The sequence below is a fragment of the Balaenoptera borealis genome, assembly GCF_965194805.1.
Source record: "Balaenoptera borealis genome assembly, chromosome: 1".
Lineage (NCBI taxonomy): Eukaryota > Metazoa > Chordata > Mammalia > Artiodactyla > Balaenopteridae > Balaenoptera > Balaenoptera borealis.
In genome coordinates this window covers 59421721-59437529 of record NC_138860.1, presented here as the reverse complement: position 1 = coordinate 59437529, position 15809 = coordinate 59421721, and the positions used below count along the sequence as shown (strand labels likewise).

The following is a 15809-nucleotide window of genomic DNA, read 5'->3' as shown; positions in this document are numbered from 1 at the left end:
AAAAGAAGCTTTCAAAGCATGATGGAAAGTGTAAGAAAAAATATATAACCATTTCAAAAAACTACATTGCAGCCAATGGAAGAGCAAATATATATTGTTGATAACCCAGTAAGGAACAAGGAGTAAAGGGTTGAGAAATGTTAGCAAAATAAAATATAAACCAACAAGAAACAGTTTGAAAAATTAGCAAGCAATGATAGATATAGAAGATAGATGAAAGAAATGCAAATATGCATAGATAATAACCCTGAAGAAAAATGAACAATTAGACAGAAAAAAAAGTATTCAAAGATAGAATTTAAGAACTAAAAAAAATTTGATTAAATATACTGATGGTAAAAATTTTTCAAGAAATATTTTATACAGAATGAAACATTAAGACATTTCCTAACAAAGTTATGGAACTTCAGAGTTAAAGAATTCTTTGAGCAGTTGAGCAAAAAAAAAATCACCTATACATTACAAAATAAATAAATCTGGCATTAGATTTCTCCACTTCCGTATTCAACTCTAAAATATAGTAGAATAGAGCCTACAAATCCTAAGTGGAAAAAAAATATGACTGAAGAATTTTATACTCATCAAAATTATATCCAACTATAAAAATAATAAGAAAACATTTCTAAAACACAAAAACTCAGCATAAGTTCATTACCATGAATCCTTCTTGAAGAAATCATTGATGGATGGAATTCAGCCAACTAAAGAAGGAATGGATAAACTATCACATAAGGACATACAGTATCTACTTAACTGTAGGACTTCCAGCTCCCAATCCATTCTTCACTTTGTTTCACATGTCTCTATGCCTCAAAAACTGACCTCTATGGTCTACATCTCCCTTGCCAGCTTGCTTCCAGGTTGGTATAGCATTTAATGTCCATTAATGCATTTAACGTTACAGGAGTATGCTTAATATTCAGTAATAATTGTAACAGTGTTAGTCACAAATTATCCCATCTAGAATCCCCAGAGCCCCTACTGAGAAATACTGATCAATAAGTTCAATGCAGTTATAATAAAAAATACCAACAGATAATTTCATAGATCTTGACAAGTTGATCCTAAATGTATGTGGAAGAGCAAAAGACCAACATAAGAAGATATAACTAACAAATTTTAGACAATCTGTTACTCACTCAAGGAAAGACAAGACCTGTGAAACTATAATAGAAAGCCTAGAAGCAGATCCACACATATACAAACACCTAATATAAAGATCGGAACTGGCAGTATATATCAGATCAGAAATGATGGGCTGTCTAATAAAAGGTGCTAGGACAATGGGAATACACACACACACACACACACACACACACACACACACACACACACATTCCTACCTGACACCCTACACAGAAATCAATTATAGGTGTATGAAGTCATGTATTGAATAGATGGAAGGAAGGAAGGAAGATCTAAAAAGAAACTTTGAAATGTATGCAATATTTCTATGAAGAAAACTTGCAAACATTACTGAAAGACACAAAAAAATTTTAAATAAATTGAAAGGTATAAACCATATTTTAGGAAAGAATCAAAATTGTAAATATGCCAATTCTTTCCTAAATTAATCTATACATGGAATAAGATGCCCATTAAAATATCAATAGGGCTTTTTTTTCAAAATTCACATCCTAATTTTAAAATTAATATAGAAAAGTTACCATGCAAGAATATCCAGGAAGTTCTAACCAAAAAAGAATGAGAGAGGACTAGCCTTATCAGATATTAATATAGCTACAGTAATTAAAATCACATGGAATGAATAGATAGACAAATGGAACAAAATACCATCTAGAAATAACTGCCAAAACATGCAATATTTTACAGTGAATCACTGGCTTTAACTAATAGTGATGAAAATATGGAATATTCCTTAAATGGTTTGGGGACACATGGTGAGCCATCTGGAATTTTTAAAATTATTTTATTCCTATCCCACTCTTTACACTAAATAAATTCCAGATGGTCAAAGGCACAAATGCTAAAAATAAAACCATAATAATAAATAAGATTAGATAAAATAGTGTAGAAGAATTTGCTTTATAATCATGGGGTAGGTAAGATCATTCTAAGTAAAAGTAAAAATCATAAAAGATTGACAAACTATCTAAAAATAAATATTTCTGCAAGGCAAAACCATTATAAACAAAGTCAAAAGCCAAATTGTAATAAAATATTTATGTCACTTATCACATATAAAGGGTGCATGGATTCTTACTGTCTAAAGAATCCTCACAAATCTGTAAGAAAAGCCAAACAACCCACTAGGAAAATGGACAAAGTACATGAAGAAAATTATTTGGCTCATATACATAAAATTTTCACAGCCTCATCCAAAAAGTGATGCAAATTGAATTGATAAAGTGCTTCCATCCATCAAACTGACAAAGAACAAAAATGATTATACTACATAGTTTTGTCCAGGTTGCAGGAAGTAGGCAATCACTTACATTACTGGTCAGAGTGTAAATTACTACAATCTCAGAACAGTTTGGTAATTTCCATCCAAATGTGAAATGCATATTCTTCTGACTTAATAATCTCTTCTCAAGAGAATTTATCCTCTGATATAGTCACATATGAGAAGTGATGTGTGCATGTAGATATTCATTGCATCATTGGCTTTATAATACCATCATCCTTAGCATGTGGCTTGTATCCTTATTTGTGTTTTCTGATTACCTTCAGCATTTTCGCAGTGTTATCCCAAGGAGAAAAAAAAAATGTAAAGGGCAAAAGGTGTCTCTGGGTCAACCTAATTTTGCAAAGCTTTCTTCAAAATCCCAACCGGTGATTCATCTTACACCTCCCAATGACCAGAACTGTCACAATGCCACCATCATTTGCAAGAGATGCTTGGCACTTTTTTTATTGGGCAAGAAGGGGACAATGATATTAGATTGACAGCTAGTAGTGTGTCGCAATTGCCAAATTTAAGAGTTTTCGCATAAGTATCTGTATTTCCAATTATTTGATAGGCGGAGGAGATAAGGCTACACTGAACCTGCGTTTCTGCCTGGTAGCAACTGAGCAGAGCTGACTGCTTGTGGATGGAGGTTGTAATTCCTGTTCCCATGCTCCCCACCACTACTAACTGCATTCTTCCATTTAGCTAAAATCACACCCACGTGCACCTTGTTGGCATTGTGGTTAGTCTGCCGTGTTTCAAAACTTTCAAAACATCCAATTCTATTTGAAATTTCATTTGTAACTTTCAAAAACACCATTTCAGTAGAGTCATTTAATTTTCAGTTGTTTTTGCCTAATTTTGCCACCTATTTTGCTCCTTTGGTGGTAATGTTGTATTTCTTAAGTTCCTACAGTATAAGAAAGACCCAAATATAATTACGGCTTAAACAAAATAGTAGCTTATTTCTCTCTCATTTAACAATCCAAGTATACGTAGACTAGTGTCAGCTCTTTTGTTGCTCTAGTATTCTCATCACACAGTTTCCTACATCAGGTCCAAGATGTTTCCTCTATCGCCTGCCACCACTTCTACATACCAGTCAATTGGAAAGGGGAAAATATCAAGAGGTCACAGGCATCTCTTTAAAGAGTAGCTGTAACTTCTGCTAAATGATCATTAGCTCAGAACATAGATGTTGCCATACCTAGCTGCAAAGAAGTCTTAAAAGTCTAGTCATCTGCTGGACGGCCATATGTCCAGCTAAAAATTGGTAGTTTTAGTAAGAGAACTAAAGATAAAGAAGTAATTTGACAATAGGGGAAATTAGTACTCTCTAGCATAAGAAATGTTCATTCATTATTTGTACCCACCATCTAATTCAGAAAGGAATTGCATTGATTTACAAACTTAAGCAAAAGTATGCCAATTAAGGATACCTCCACAACACAGGGCTTTGTTTTTAAACATTATTCTTAAATTTTTAAGCCCATGTTCCACCTGTCAATAAGAATATCTTGAGCTTTACTATCTGTAAATTGTATTATGAAAATAATGTATTATTGTGATTTCTGTGGTCACTATTTTGACTGAAGCAGAGGCAGTGTGAAATATTGGTGAGAGTAGATACATTTCCATTGAAATCTCAGAATGAACACCCACTAGCCATGTGACCTTCACTAAGTTACTTATTCTCTATGAACTTTTATTTTATCACATGGAAAATGAAGATAATAAGAACAGCAATAAAAATATTTCTTAAATCTATCTGAAAAAGTATGAAACTAGAACACTCCCTGACACCATACACAAAAATAACCTCAAAATGGATTAAAGACCTAAATGTTAAGCCAGACACTATCAAACTCTTAGAGGAAAACATAGGCAGAACACTCTATGACATAAATCGCAGCAAGATCCTTTTTGACCCAGCTCCTAGAGAAATGGAAATAAAAACAAAGATAAACAAATGGGACCTAATGAAACTTAAAAGCTTTTGCACAGCAAAGGAAACCATAAACAAGACCAAAAGGCAACCCTCAGAATGGGAGAAAATATTTGCAAATGAAGCAACTGACAAAGGATTAATCTCCAAGATTTACAAGCAGCTCATGCAGCTCAATAACAAAAAAACAAACAACCCAATCCAAAAATGGGCAGAAGACCTAAATAGACATTTCTCCAAAGAAGATATACAGATGGCCAACAGACACATGAAAGAATGCTCAACATCCTTAATCATTAGAGAAATGCAAATCAAACCTACAATGAGGTATCATCTCACACTGGTCAGAATGGCCATCATCAAAAAATCTAGAAACAATAAATGCTGGAGAGGGTGTGGAGAAAAGGGAACCTTCTTGCACTGTTGGTGGGAATGTAAATTGATACAGCCACTATGGAGAACAGTATGGAGGTTCCTTAAAAAACTAAAAATAGAACTACCATATGACCCAGCAATCGCACTACTGGGCATATACCCTGAGAAAACCATAATTCAAAAAGAGTCATGTACCAAAATGTTCATTGCAGCTCTATTTACAATAGCCAGGACATGGAAGCAACCTAAGTGTCCATCATCGGATGAATGGATAAAGAAGATGTGGCACATATATACAATGGAATATTACTCAGCCATAAAAAGAAATGAAATGGAGGTATTTGTAATGAGGTGGATGGAGTTAGAGTCTGTCATACAGAGTGTAGTAAGTCAGAAAGAGAAAAACAAATACAGTATGCTAACACATATATATGGAATCTAAGGGAAAAAAAAAAAAAAAAAAAAGGACATGAAGAACCTAGTGGCAAGATGGGAATAAAGACACAGACCTACTAAAGAATGGACTTGAGGATATGGGGAGGGGGAGGGGTGATATGTGACAGGGTGAGAGAGTGTCATGGACATATATACACTACCAAATGTAAAACAGATAGCTAGTGGGAAGCAGCCACATAGCACAGGGAGATCAGCTCGGTGCTTTGTGACCACCTAGAGGGGTGGGATAGGGAGGGTGGGAGGGAGGGAGATGCAAGAGGGAAGAGATATGGGAACATATGTACATGTATAACTGACTCACTTTGTTTTAAAGCAGAAACTAACACACCATTGTAAAGCAATTATACTTCAATAAAGATGTTAAAAAAAAAATCTATCTGAAAACATGTAAGAGCTTTTATAAAGGCAGTGATGAGAAAGTAGAAAAACCAAAAGAAGTAGGCCTGATATTTGGGGATTATTTTCCTTTATAGATTTTCTTTTATAAATTTATAGATCAATTCTAAATGCAAAAAGGGTATTTGGGAGGCTGATAAACTGTGCAGAAATTTTAGCTGTCTCACTGAGCTGGAGGAATAAAACTTGTAGTGGACTGACAATGAGGAGGAACCCTGGTAAATACTCCCAAGTTTTCAGCTGGGATCCCTGATGTCTCTACCCTAAGAGTAAGAGTAAACTAAAAATAAGCCAGCCCTTAAAATTACTGAACCTTTGAATATCTAACTCACTGGTTGGATTAAGGGGATATATCTCTAGCCTAACTGCCTGCCAAAAAAGCAAAAATAAATCCTCTCTGGGAGAAGATAAATTGCCCAGAGCCTAAAAGTATCTACACAAAATTGTATACACAATAGCTGAGATTTAATCAAAAATAACCAGACGTTTAGATTTTTTTAATTACAAGGAAAAAAAAATAGAAACAGAATCTAGTATATGCAATTATTGAAATTTATCAGATAGGAACTTTAAAATAAATATGATTAGTATGCTCAAAAGATTAAATAATGAGACGGAATGCAGAACTCAATGGGTAAAATTAGCATCAGACTAGAAAGAACTGAAAAGAGATAAAGAGAATTAGAAATGTCAGAATAAAATATTCGTATCAAGATTAAAACTCAAAGAGTTAAAAATGGAAAATATGAAAAGAGCATAATAATATGAGATATGGTTAAAAGGTTTAACATACGCGTTCCATAAGGATAGTGGGGAAAGAATGAGACAAAATAAATATTTGAAGAGATAATGACCAAAAATTTTCCAAAACTAACATAAGGTAATAACAAGAAATAAAATGTATAAGTCTGGAAAAAATAAAATAGAACTTCCAAAATTTGCAGATAAATAATTGAGTATTTAGAACACTGGAAAGAATTCAGAGAAACTATTAGAATTAAATAAATTTAGCAAGTTTTCTATATACAATATCAATATACAAAGATCAATTGGGTTTCTACACACTATCAATAAACAACTAGAAAATTAATTTTTTGATGCCTAATGCCTTGTACCAAAATTCATCAAATACCTCAAAATAAAACTAAGGAAAGATGTACAAGACTGATACACAAAAAAACTAGAAAATGTTGAGAAGTTTTTAAGAAGACTTAAATAGAGTGATATATCATGCTTATGGATTAAAGAATGAAGTATTGTAACAATGTCAACTCTCCCCAGACTGTTCAGTATATTCAATACAACCCCAAACAAAATTTCACCAGAGGTTTTGGGTGTGTATGTGTGTGTGTGTGTGTGTGTGTGTGTGTGTGTGTGTGAAATTTGAGAAGTTGATTCTAATTTTTACATGAAAATTTAAAGATTTGAGAATAGCCAAGATAATCTGAAGAAGAATCACAAAGTTGAAGAACTTATACTACTGGATATCTAAGACCCATTTTACATTAAGGTAGTATGGAAGTGGCACAATGATAGAATGGAGGCAAGACACTGACCCCTGCACAATTTACGATTTAAATGACCCTGCAAAGCATTAGGGAAAGGACTTTTTTTTTCTCTTAATGGTGCTCGATTAATTTCATAGGTAAGTAATCTCAACCCCTATTTTATGCCATATAATTCCAGTTGGGCTTGCAATCCAAAAATGTGAAAAGGTAAAACAATAAAGTTTCCAGAAGTAAATATGGGAGAATATCTTTATGACCTTCAGACAGCAAAGATTCTCTATCAGGACTCCAAAATTCACTAACCATAAATTGGACTACATTAAAATTAGGGACTTCTGTTCATCAAAAAAAACAAAAACAAAAACAATACAAATGGAAAAGTTTAGCCCTGGGGTAGGAGAAGATATTTGTAATGGGTGTAATATTCTAAGAGATTAGTATCCAGAATTTAAAATGCCTAAGAATAAATAATTTAAAAAACACCTCAATATAAAAACAAGTGACTTACTTGAACAGACATTTCACTAAAGAAATATCCAAGTGGCCAATAAATATACAAAACTAATACCACCAAACCCATGAGACTGACTGAAAGGTAAAAGACTAACAATTTCAAGTGTTAGAGAGGACGTACAGCAATGGAAATGTAAGAATGAAAATTGGTAAAACCACCTTGGAAACTGTTCTGCAGTAATGATTAAAGGTGAACATAAGCATATCCATTAGCCAATAAGTCCACTCCTAGCTATATACCAAACAGCAATGCACACAAATCTACGGAAAAATTCATGTACAAGAATGCCCACAATAACATCATTATTCATAATAGCCCAAAATTGGAAACAACACATTGTCCATCCTAAGCAGGATGGCTAAAAAGTGCTGCATTAATAAGATGGAATATCATATAAAAGCATTCTGCAAACTCTTTCTGTAAAGAACCAGATAGTAAATATTTCAGGCTTTGAGTACCATATGGTCTCTGTCGCAACTATGCAACCCTGCTGTTGGAGGGTGAAAGCAGCCGTAGATAATCCATAAGCAAATGAGCCAATAAGCATGGCTGTTTCAAGAGAACTTTGCCAACCTTTGTCATGTAGCAATGGAAATGAATGAACTATTGCTATGTTTAAAAACATGGATGAATCACACAATATAACGTTGAGCAAAAGAATGTATTCTGAAAGGTGAAGGAGGAGGCTGTGAAGGGCATGAGGGAGGCTCCTAGGATAATAGTAATATTCTATTTAATGACCTAGGTGGTAGCGAGATGTATTCACTCTGTGGTCATTTATTGAGCTGTACAATTATGATTTCTGCACATTTATATACACATGTATATCTCAATAAAGAATTTTATTAATAATTATTTGAAAGCACTAAAAGATGATTCAAGGATAATCTAGAGATGCTTTGCTTTGAAGAAAGCAATGAAGGTAGCCAGATAATATCAGATAATGTATTTTCATAATGTATTTTCGGGTAACTTTAATTTTACTTTGTGCATAGGGTACTTGGCAAAATTGGGTGGCCATTTACTGCTCAGAGATGAAATTGAAGTCATGCTTGAGGGTAAGTGTTGAAGTTATAATGAAATCTTTATGTATAGGCCTAAATAACTTCACTATTTGTGATTCAATTTATATCTGAGCTCTATAGTGATGCAAGGGATGGGAAGAGGGTGGTAGAGGTAGCTAGGCGGTTAAGGGGAAATCAGTGGAAGGACTGGGTTAAGGGACATCTTCTTTATTTTTTATTCTTTCTCTCTCTGTTTCAATCTCTCCATCTGTCCCTCTCATTATTTGAGACCTAACTATTATCCTAGAGTCCTTAGGAACTACAGAGAGTTAAGAATTCATTCACTCATTAATCCATTCAACAAATATTTTCCCAGCATCTACTATGTGACAGCACTATTCTATCTGCAGGGTATACAGCAGCAGACAAAGCAAAGTCCCTTCCCTCAGAGGATTTACATTTTAGTGGAGAGCAATGAACACTTGCACCAGAAGAAATTAAAGAAGGGTAATGTTTATTCTTTCAAAATGTTTGGATCTTCAGCATCTCTCTTAGCCTCTGCCTATTTCGCCTTCAGGATCAGAATTACAAACAGGGGAGGCAGAAAATAAGGTGGCTGCCTTCCTTCCTTTTTCTGGTAATAGACTTTATATTTTAGAGCAATTTTAGATTACTAAAAATATTGAGTGGAAGATACAGAGGTTTCCTGTATACCTCCTGACCCCACATATGCAGAAAATAAGGTGGCTGCCTTCCTTCCTTTTTCTGGTAATAGACTTTATATTTTAGAGCAATTTTAGATTACTAAAAATATTGAGTGGAAGATACAGAGGTTTCCTGTATACCTCCTGACCCCACACATGCAGAGCCTCCCCCAATTACCAACATCCCCCAGCAGAGTGGTACCCTTGTCACAGTTGCTGAATCTACATTGACACATCATTATCTTCCTTCCTTTTTTGTTCATTCATATTTATTGACTGCCGGTTAAATACCAAGCACTCCCTCCATGTCACTCAGAATATTTTTCTTCTTTCGCTCTTCCTCCTCCTTCTGTTCCTTCTCCTTTTTCTCTCTTTTCTAAATCTGTCCTTTTTTCCTTCTCTATTTCTTTTTATTAAGAAAGAAAATAATAACTTCCCACAAGCTCAACATATGAATATAATGATATTAGCATTTTGGTATATATCTTATTGCAGACATTTTTAAAGAATATAAACTATTACATATTTATTTTTAAAACTATCATAACTGTTTTATAACTTTTTCACTTACTCATGTGTCAGAAACATCTTTCATGCCAAGAAAATGGGTCTACATCATCATGTTAATATGTATGTGCTATTTCACTTTATGATATCTCTAATTTTTAAGCACTTTCATATTGATGAACATTTAGACTGATTCCATTTTTTTCATTATTATGAGCAATATTGAACCTCTTCATGAATATATGTTTATGCTGTCCACCAGAATGCTCAGCACATAATAGGCACTCAGTAAACACTTAGTGATTATTTCCTTTTTTCTTTTAATGAGGTCTGGTGAGGATAGAGGATAAAAAACTTCCTGGATGCTATTTGTCAAAGTAACAAAAATTGGGGGAGGGGAGCTTTTGTGAAAGGTGGTGAGGTTATTTAGGGTTAGAGCTTCTCAGACTGTGAGAGTGATGCCTTGAATTAATGGCCTTTCTGCTGTTACAGCTATTGACCGAGTGCTTCGGGATGAAGATCCTGTGATCAGAGAGTTTGCAGAAATAACAAACAAAATTTTTATGGAAATAGCTCATAGATTGACCTCCTCAAATATTCAACAAAGCTTCCGAAGACTGTTTAACCTAATCTACATAAAAAAATTGAAGCCTCTTTATAATTATAAACTTCCCAAGGACCTGACAGGCAGTCCTATGGGAATTAAAGAAACCAAGAATGATAAGGAAGCCATTATAGACAATAATTATGAAGACGTATTGGTAAAGAATGAAGGTGTATCGGTAAAGAATGCAAGGTTCACGAGTGCCTTGGAGCACACCTCAGAAGAGGAATGATTTTCCTTTCCCTCTTGATAACTTGAGTCCGTTTGTAGATGCTTTTCAGAAGGACACTAGAAGCCTTTACTGTCTCTTCTTGATTCTCTACTCAAATATAGAAATGTGTTGCCTCTCTCTGTCTGACAGTGATTAGAAGACTTACTTCATCAAAGCAACTAACGAAATTGAAAAAACATGTAAGCAAAGTGTTTGATGAGAAGCTCTTGGAGCTTGATGTAATCAATACATACCTACTGAACATCTTCTAAGTGCCAGACACTATGCTAGATAGTGAGGCTATTTGGATGATGTAAACAAGGTTCCCATCCTCAGGAAGGCCACAGTCTAGTGACACACAGTGTGGTTATTTACACCCTGCTCTGATGAATGCTGCCTAGGGCAGTATTTACAAAGGAAGAAATGGAGCTTACAGGGGAAGAGGATTTAGAGCAGGCAAACTATTCCAGGTAGAGACACTGAGGCAAGAAGAGTGTTGGGGGAAGCTGGAGAGTTTGCTGTGGGTACAGGTGGTTAAAGAAAGAATAGGGAGAGCTGAGACCTGAGGGGAAGATTGTGCTGTGCCAATGGTTTTAAACTTTTTGAAATGAAAATTGGAGAGTCAACATAGTTAGTGGTTCCCATGGCCATCAGGATCCAGTTTAACACTTTGTCCTGGTTTATAAGAAAGTTGATATATAAATGTTGAACTGCAGTGATCTTGCTTGATTTAAGGCTCCAGGCTCATCTTTCACTCATCTCACTTTACCTTCCTGCCACCCCTGCATCCCACCCTAGCATAAGACACTTCAGCCACAGGGAAGTACTTGCTGGTAGATGAAAGCCCCATTTCCTCTGTTGACTCAGATGTTGTGGCTTTGAAATGTGTCAACTTGCAGTTCACACATGTTTTCATTTCTCTGCCAGCTCGCCTTGCTGGGAGTTGGGGCAGCAGCCGTTCTACCTTCCCTTGGGTCCTTCTTCAGCTTCTCTGACTTCTGGGCCAGGTGGGTTTAGTAATGTTGACAAAGGGCACCAGCTTCTCCTGTAGGACATCTGCATCATCAACATCATCAGTGTTGGAGGCAATGAGAGACTGATACAGTCACACACTTGTGGGTTCTACCTTGTCCCTGCTCTCCACTTCACACCCACACTCCTTTCCCAATTGCCTGCTCTGCAGACTTCAAGCTCCAGCACAAGGTGTGAAGATGACAACTTTGCAGAGCCTTCTTAACCCGCTCCCACAATTGCTTACAGTCAAACCTCTGGTTGTGCCTCTCTAATTGAACCCTTACTGATATATCTGAGATACATTTCCAGTCCTCTTTTTTTTTTTTTAATTGGGGTAGAGTTGCTTAACAATGCTGTGTTAGTTTCTGCTGTACAACGAAGTGAATCACCTTTATGTATACATATATCCCCTCGCTCTTGGACCTCCCTCCCACCATCCCCCATCCCACCCATCTAGGTCATCACAGAGCACCGAGCTGAGCTCCCTGCTCTATACAGCAGGTTCCCACTAGCTCACTGTTTTACACGATAGTGTATATATGTCGATCCCAATCTCCCAATTCATCCCTCCCCTCCTTCCCCCACACTGTGTCCACGTGTTTGTTCTCTACATCTGTGTCTCTATTCCTGCCTTGCAAATAGGTTCACCTGTACCATTTTTCTAGATTCCATATATATGCATTAATAGACAATATTTGTTTTTCTCCTTTTTTAAAAACATATTTATTGGAGTATAACTGCTTTACAATGTTGTGTTAGTTTCTACTGTATAACGAAGTGAATCAGCTATATGTATACATATATCTCCATACCCCCTCCCTCTTGAGCCTCCCTCCCACCCTCCCTATCCCACCACTCTAGGTGTTCACAAAGCACCAAGCTGATCTCCCTGTGTTACGGGGCTGCTTCCCACTAGCTATCTATTTTACATTTGGTAGTGTATATGTCAATGCCATTCTCTCACTTCGTCCCAGCTTACCCTTCCCCCTCCCTGTGTCCTCAAGTCCAGTCTCTACATCTGAGACTTGATTCCTGTCCTGCCCCTAGGTTCTTCAGAACCATTTTTTTTTTTTTTTAGATTCCATATATATGTGTTAGCATATGGTATTTGTTTTTCTCTTTCTGACTTACTTCACTCTGTATAACAGTCTCTAGGTCCATCCACGTCTCAACAAATGACCCAATTTCGTTCCTTTTTATGGCTGAGTAATATTCCATTTTATATATGTACCACATCTTCTTTATCCTTTCATCTGTCAATGGACATTTAGGTTGCTTCCATGTTCTGGCTGTCGTAAATAGTGCTGCAATGAACATTGGGGTACATGTGTCTTTTTGAATTATGGTTTTCTCAAGGTAAGGCCCAGTAGTGGGATTGCTGGGTCATACAGTAGTCCTAGTTTTAGTTTTTTAAGGAACCTCCATACCGTTCTCCATAGTGGCTATGTCAATTTACATTCCTGCCAACAGTACAAGAGGGTTCCCTTTTCTCCACACCCTCTTCAACATTTATTGTTTGTAGATATCTTGATGATGGCCATTCTGACGGGTGTGAGGTGATACCTCACTGTAGTTTTGATCTGCATTTCTCTAAAATTAGTGATGTTGAGAATCTTTTCATGTGCTATTTAACCATCTGTATGTCTTCTTTGGAGAAACGTCTATTTAGGTCTTCTGCCCATTTTTTGATTGGGTTGTTTGTTTTTTTGATATTGAGCTGCATGAGCTGTTTTTAGATTTTGGAGATTAATCCCTTGTCAGTTGATTCTTTTGCAAATATTTTCTCGTATTATGAGTGTTGTCTTTTTGTCTCATTTATGGTTCTCTTTGCTTGCAAAAGCTTTTACATTGAATAAGGTCCCATTTGGTTATCTTTGTTTTTATTCTCATTACTCTAGGAGGTGGGTCAAAAAAAGATCTTGCTGTGATTTATGTTAAAAAGTTTTCTGCCTATGTTTTCCTCTAAGAGTTTTATAGTATCTGGTCTTACATTTAGGTCTTTAATCCATTTTGAGTTTATTTTTGTATATGGTGTTAGCGAGTGTTCTAATTTCATTCTTTTACATGTAGCTGTCCAGTTTTCCCAGCACCACTTATTGAAGAGACTGTCTTTTCTCCATTGTATATTCTTGCCTCCTTTGTCATAGGTTAGGTAACCATAGGTGCGTGGTTTTATCTCTGGACTTTCTATCCTGTACCATTGATCTATGTTTCTGTTTTTGTGCCAGTACCATACTGTCTTGATTACTGTAGCTTTTTAGTATAGTCTGAAATCAGGGACCCTGATTCCTCCAGCTCCGTTTTGCTTTCTCATGATTGCTTTGGCTATAAGGGTCTTTTGTGTTTCCAAAGAAATTGTAAATTTTTTTACTCTAATGCTGTGAAAAATGGTAATTTGAAAGGGATTGCATTGAATCTGTAAATTGCTTTGGATAGTGTAGTCATTTTCACAATACTGATTCTTCCAATCCAAGAAAAATCTCTATCTGTTTGTGTCATCTTTGATTTCTTTCATCAGTGTCTTATAGTTTTCTGAGTACAGATATTTTACCTCCTTAGGTAGGTTTATTCCTAGGTATTTTACTCTTTTTCTTGCTGTGGTAAATGGGATTGTTTCCTTAATTTCCCTTTCTGATCTTTCATTGTTAGTGTATAGGAATGCAAGAGATTTCTGTGCATTAATTTTGTGTCCTGCAACTTTACCAAGTTCATTGATTAGCATCATTGATGGTGGCATCTTTAGGATTCTATATATAGTATCATGTCATCTGCAAACAGTGACAGTTTTACTTCTTTTCCAGTGTAGATTCCTTTTATCTCTTTTTCTTCTCTGATTACCATGGCTAGGAATTCCAAAACTATGTTGAATAATGGTGAGAGTGGACATCCTTGTCTTGTTCCTGATCTTAGAGGAAATGTTTTCAGTTTTTCACCATTGAGAATTATGTTTGCTGTGGGTTCGTCATATATGGCCTTAATTATGTTGAGGTACGTTCCTTCTATGTTCACTTTCTGAAGAGTTTTATCATAAATGGGTGCTGAATTTTGTCAAAAGCTTTTTCTGCATCTATTGAGATGATCATATGGTTTTTATTCTTTAATTTGTTAATATGGTATGTCACATTGATTGATTTACATATATTGAAGAATCCTTGATAAACCCACTTGATCGTGGTGTATGATCCTTGATCATAAAACCCACTTGATCATGGTGTATGATAAAACCCACTTGATCATGGTGTATGATCCTTTTTGTGTGTTGTTTGATTCTTTTTTTTAATAAATTTATTTATTTATTTATTTATTTATTTTTATTTATTTATTTTTGGCTGCATTGGGTCTTCATTGCTGTGCACGGGATTCTCTAGTTGAGGTGAGTGGGGGCTACTTTTCTTTGTTGTGGTGCGCGGGCTTCTCATTGTGGTGGCTTTTCTTGTTGTGGAGCATGGGCTCTAGGCACATGGGCTTCAGTAGTTGTGGCACATGAGCTCAGTAGTTGTGGCTCGTGGGCTCTAGAGCACAGGCTCAGTAGTTGCGGTGCAGCGGCTTAGTTGCTCCGCTGCATGTGGGCTCTTCCTGGACCAGGGATCAAACCCATGTCCCCTTCATTGGCAGGCAAATTCTTAACCACTGTGCCACCAGGGAAGTCCTGGATTCTTTTTGCTAGTATTTTGCTGAGAATTTTTGCGTCTATGTTCATCAGTGATATTGGTCTGTAATTTTCCTTTTCAGTGATATCTTTGTCTGCTTTTTAGTATCAGGGTAATGGTGCCCTCAGAGAATGAGCTTGGGAGTGTTCCTTCCTCTGCAATTTTTTGGAAGAGTTTGAGAAGGATGGATGTTAGCTCTTCTCTAAATGTTTGGTAGAATTTGCCTGTGAAGCCATCTGGTCCTGGACTTTTTATTTGTTGGAAGATTTTTAATTGCAGTTTCAGTTTCATTACTTGTGATTGGTCTGTTCATATTTTCTATTTCTTCCTGGTTCAATCTTGGAAGGTTGTACCTTTCTAAGAATTTGTCCATTTCTTCCAGGATGTCCATTTTATTGGCATATAGTTGCTTATAGTAGTCTCTTATGATCTTCTGTATCTCTGTGGTGTCAGTTGTAATTTCTCCTTTTTCATTTCTTATTTTATGATTTGAATCCTCTCCCTTTTT

The 15809-nt window shown here is 35.9% G+C and overlaps 1 protein-coding gene across 1 annotated transcript in view; it reads left to right on the top strand.

Moving 5' to 3' along the window:
• Window positions 1-9341, top strand: part of MROH9 (maestro heat like repeat family member 9) — a gene marked incomplete at its 5' end in the record, with an annotated part of 68169 nt that extends 58828 nt beyond the window's left edge. The window contains one exon of the mRNA XM_082344230.1: window positions 8603-9341. Coding sequence (XP_082200356.1) covers window positions 8603-8676 — 74 coding nt within the window. The 3' untranslated portion in view covers window positions 8677-9341. The remainder of the gene's footprint in view (window positions 1-8602) is intronic.
• Between the last annotated feature and the right edge of the window lie 6468 nt (window positions 9342-15809).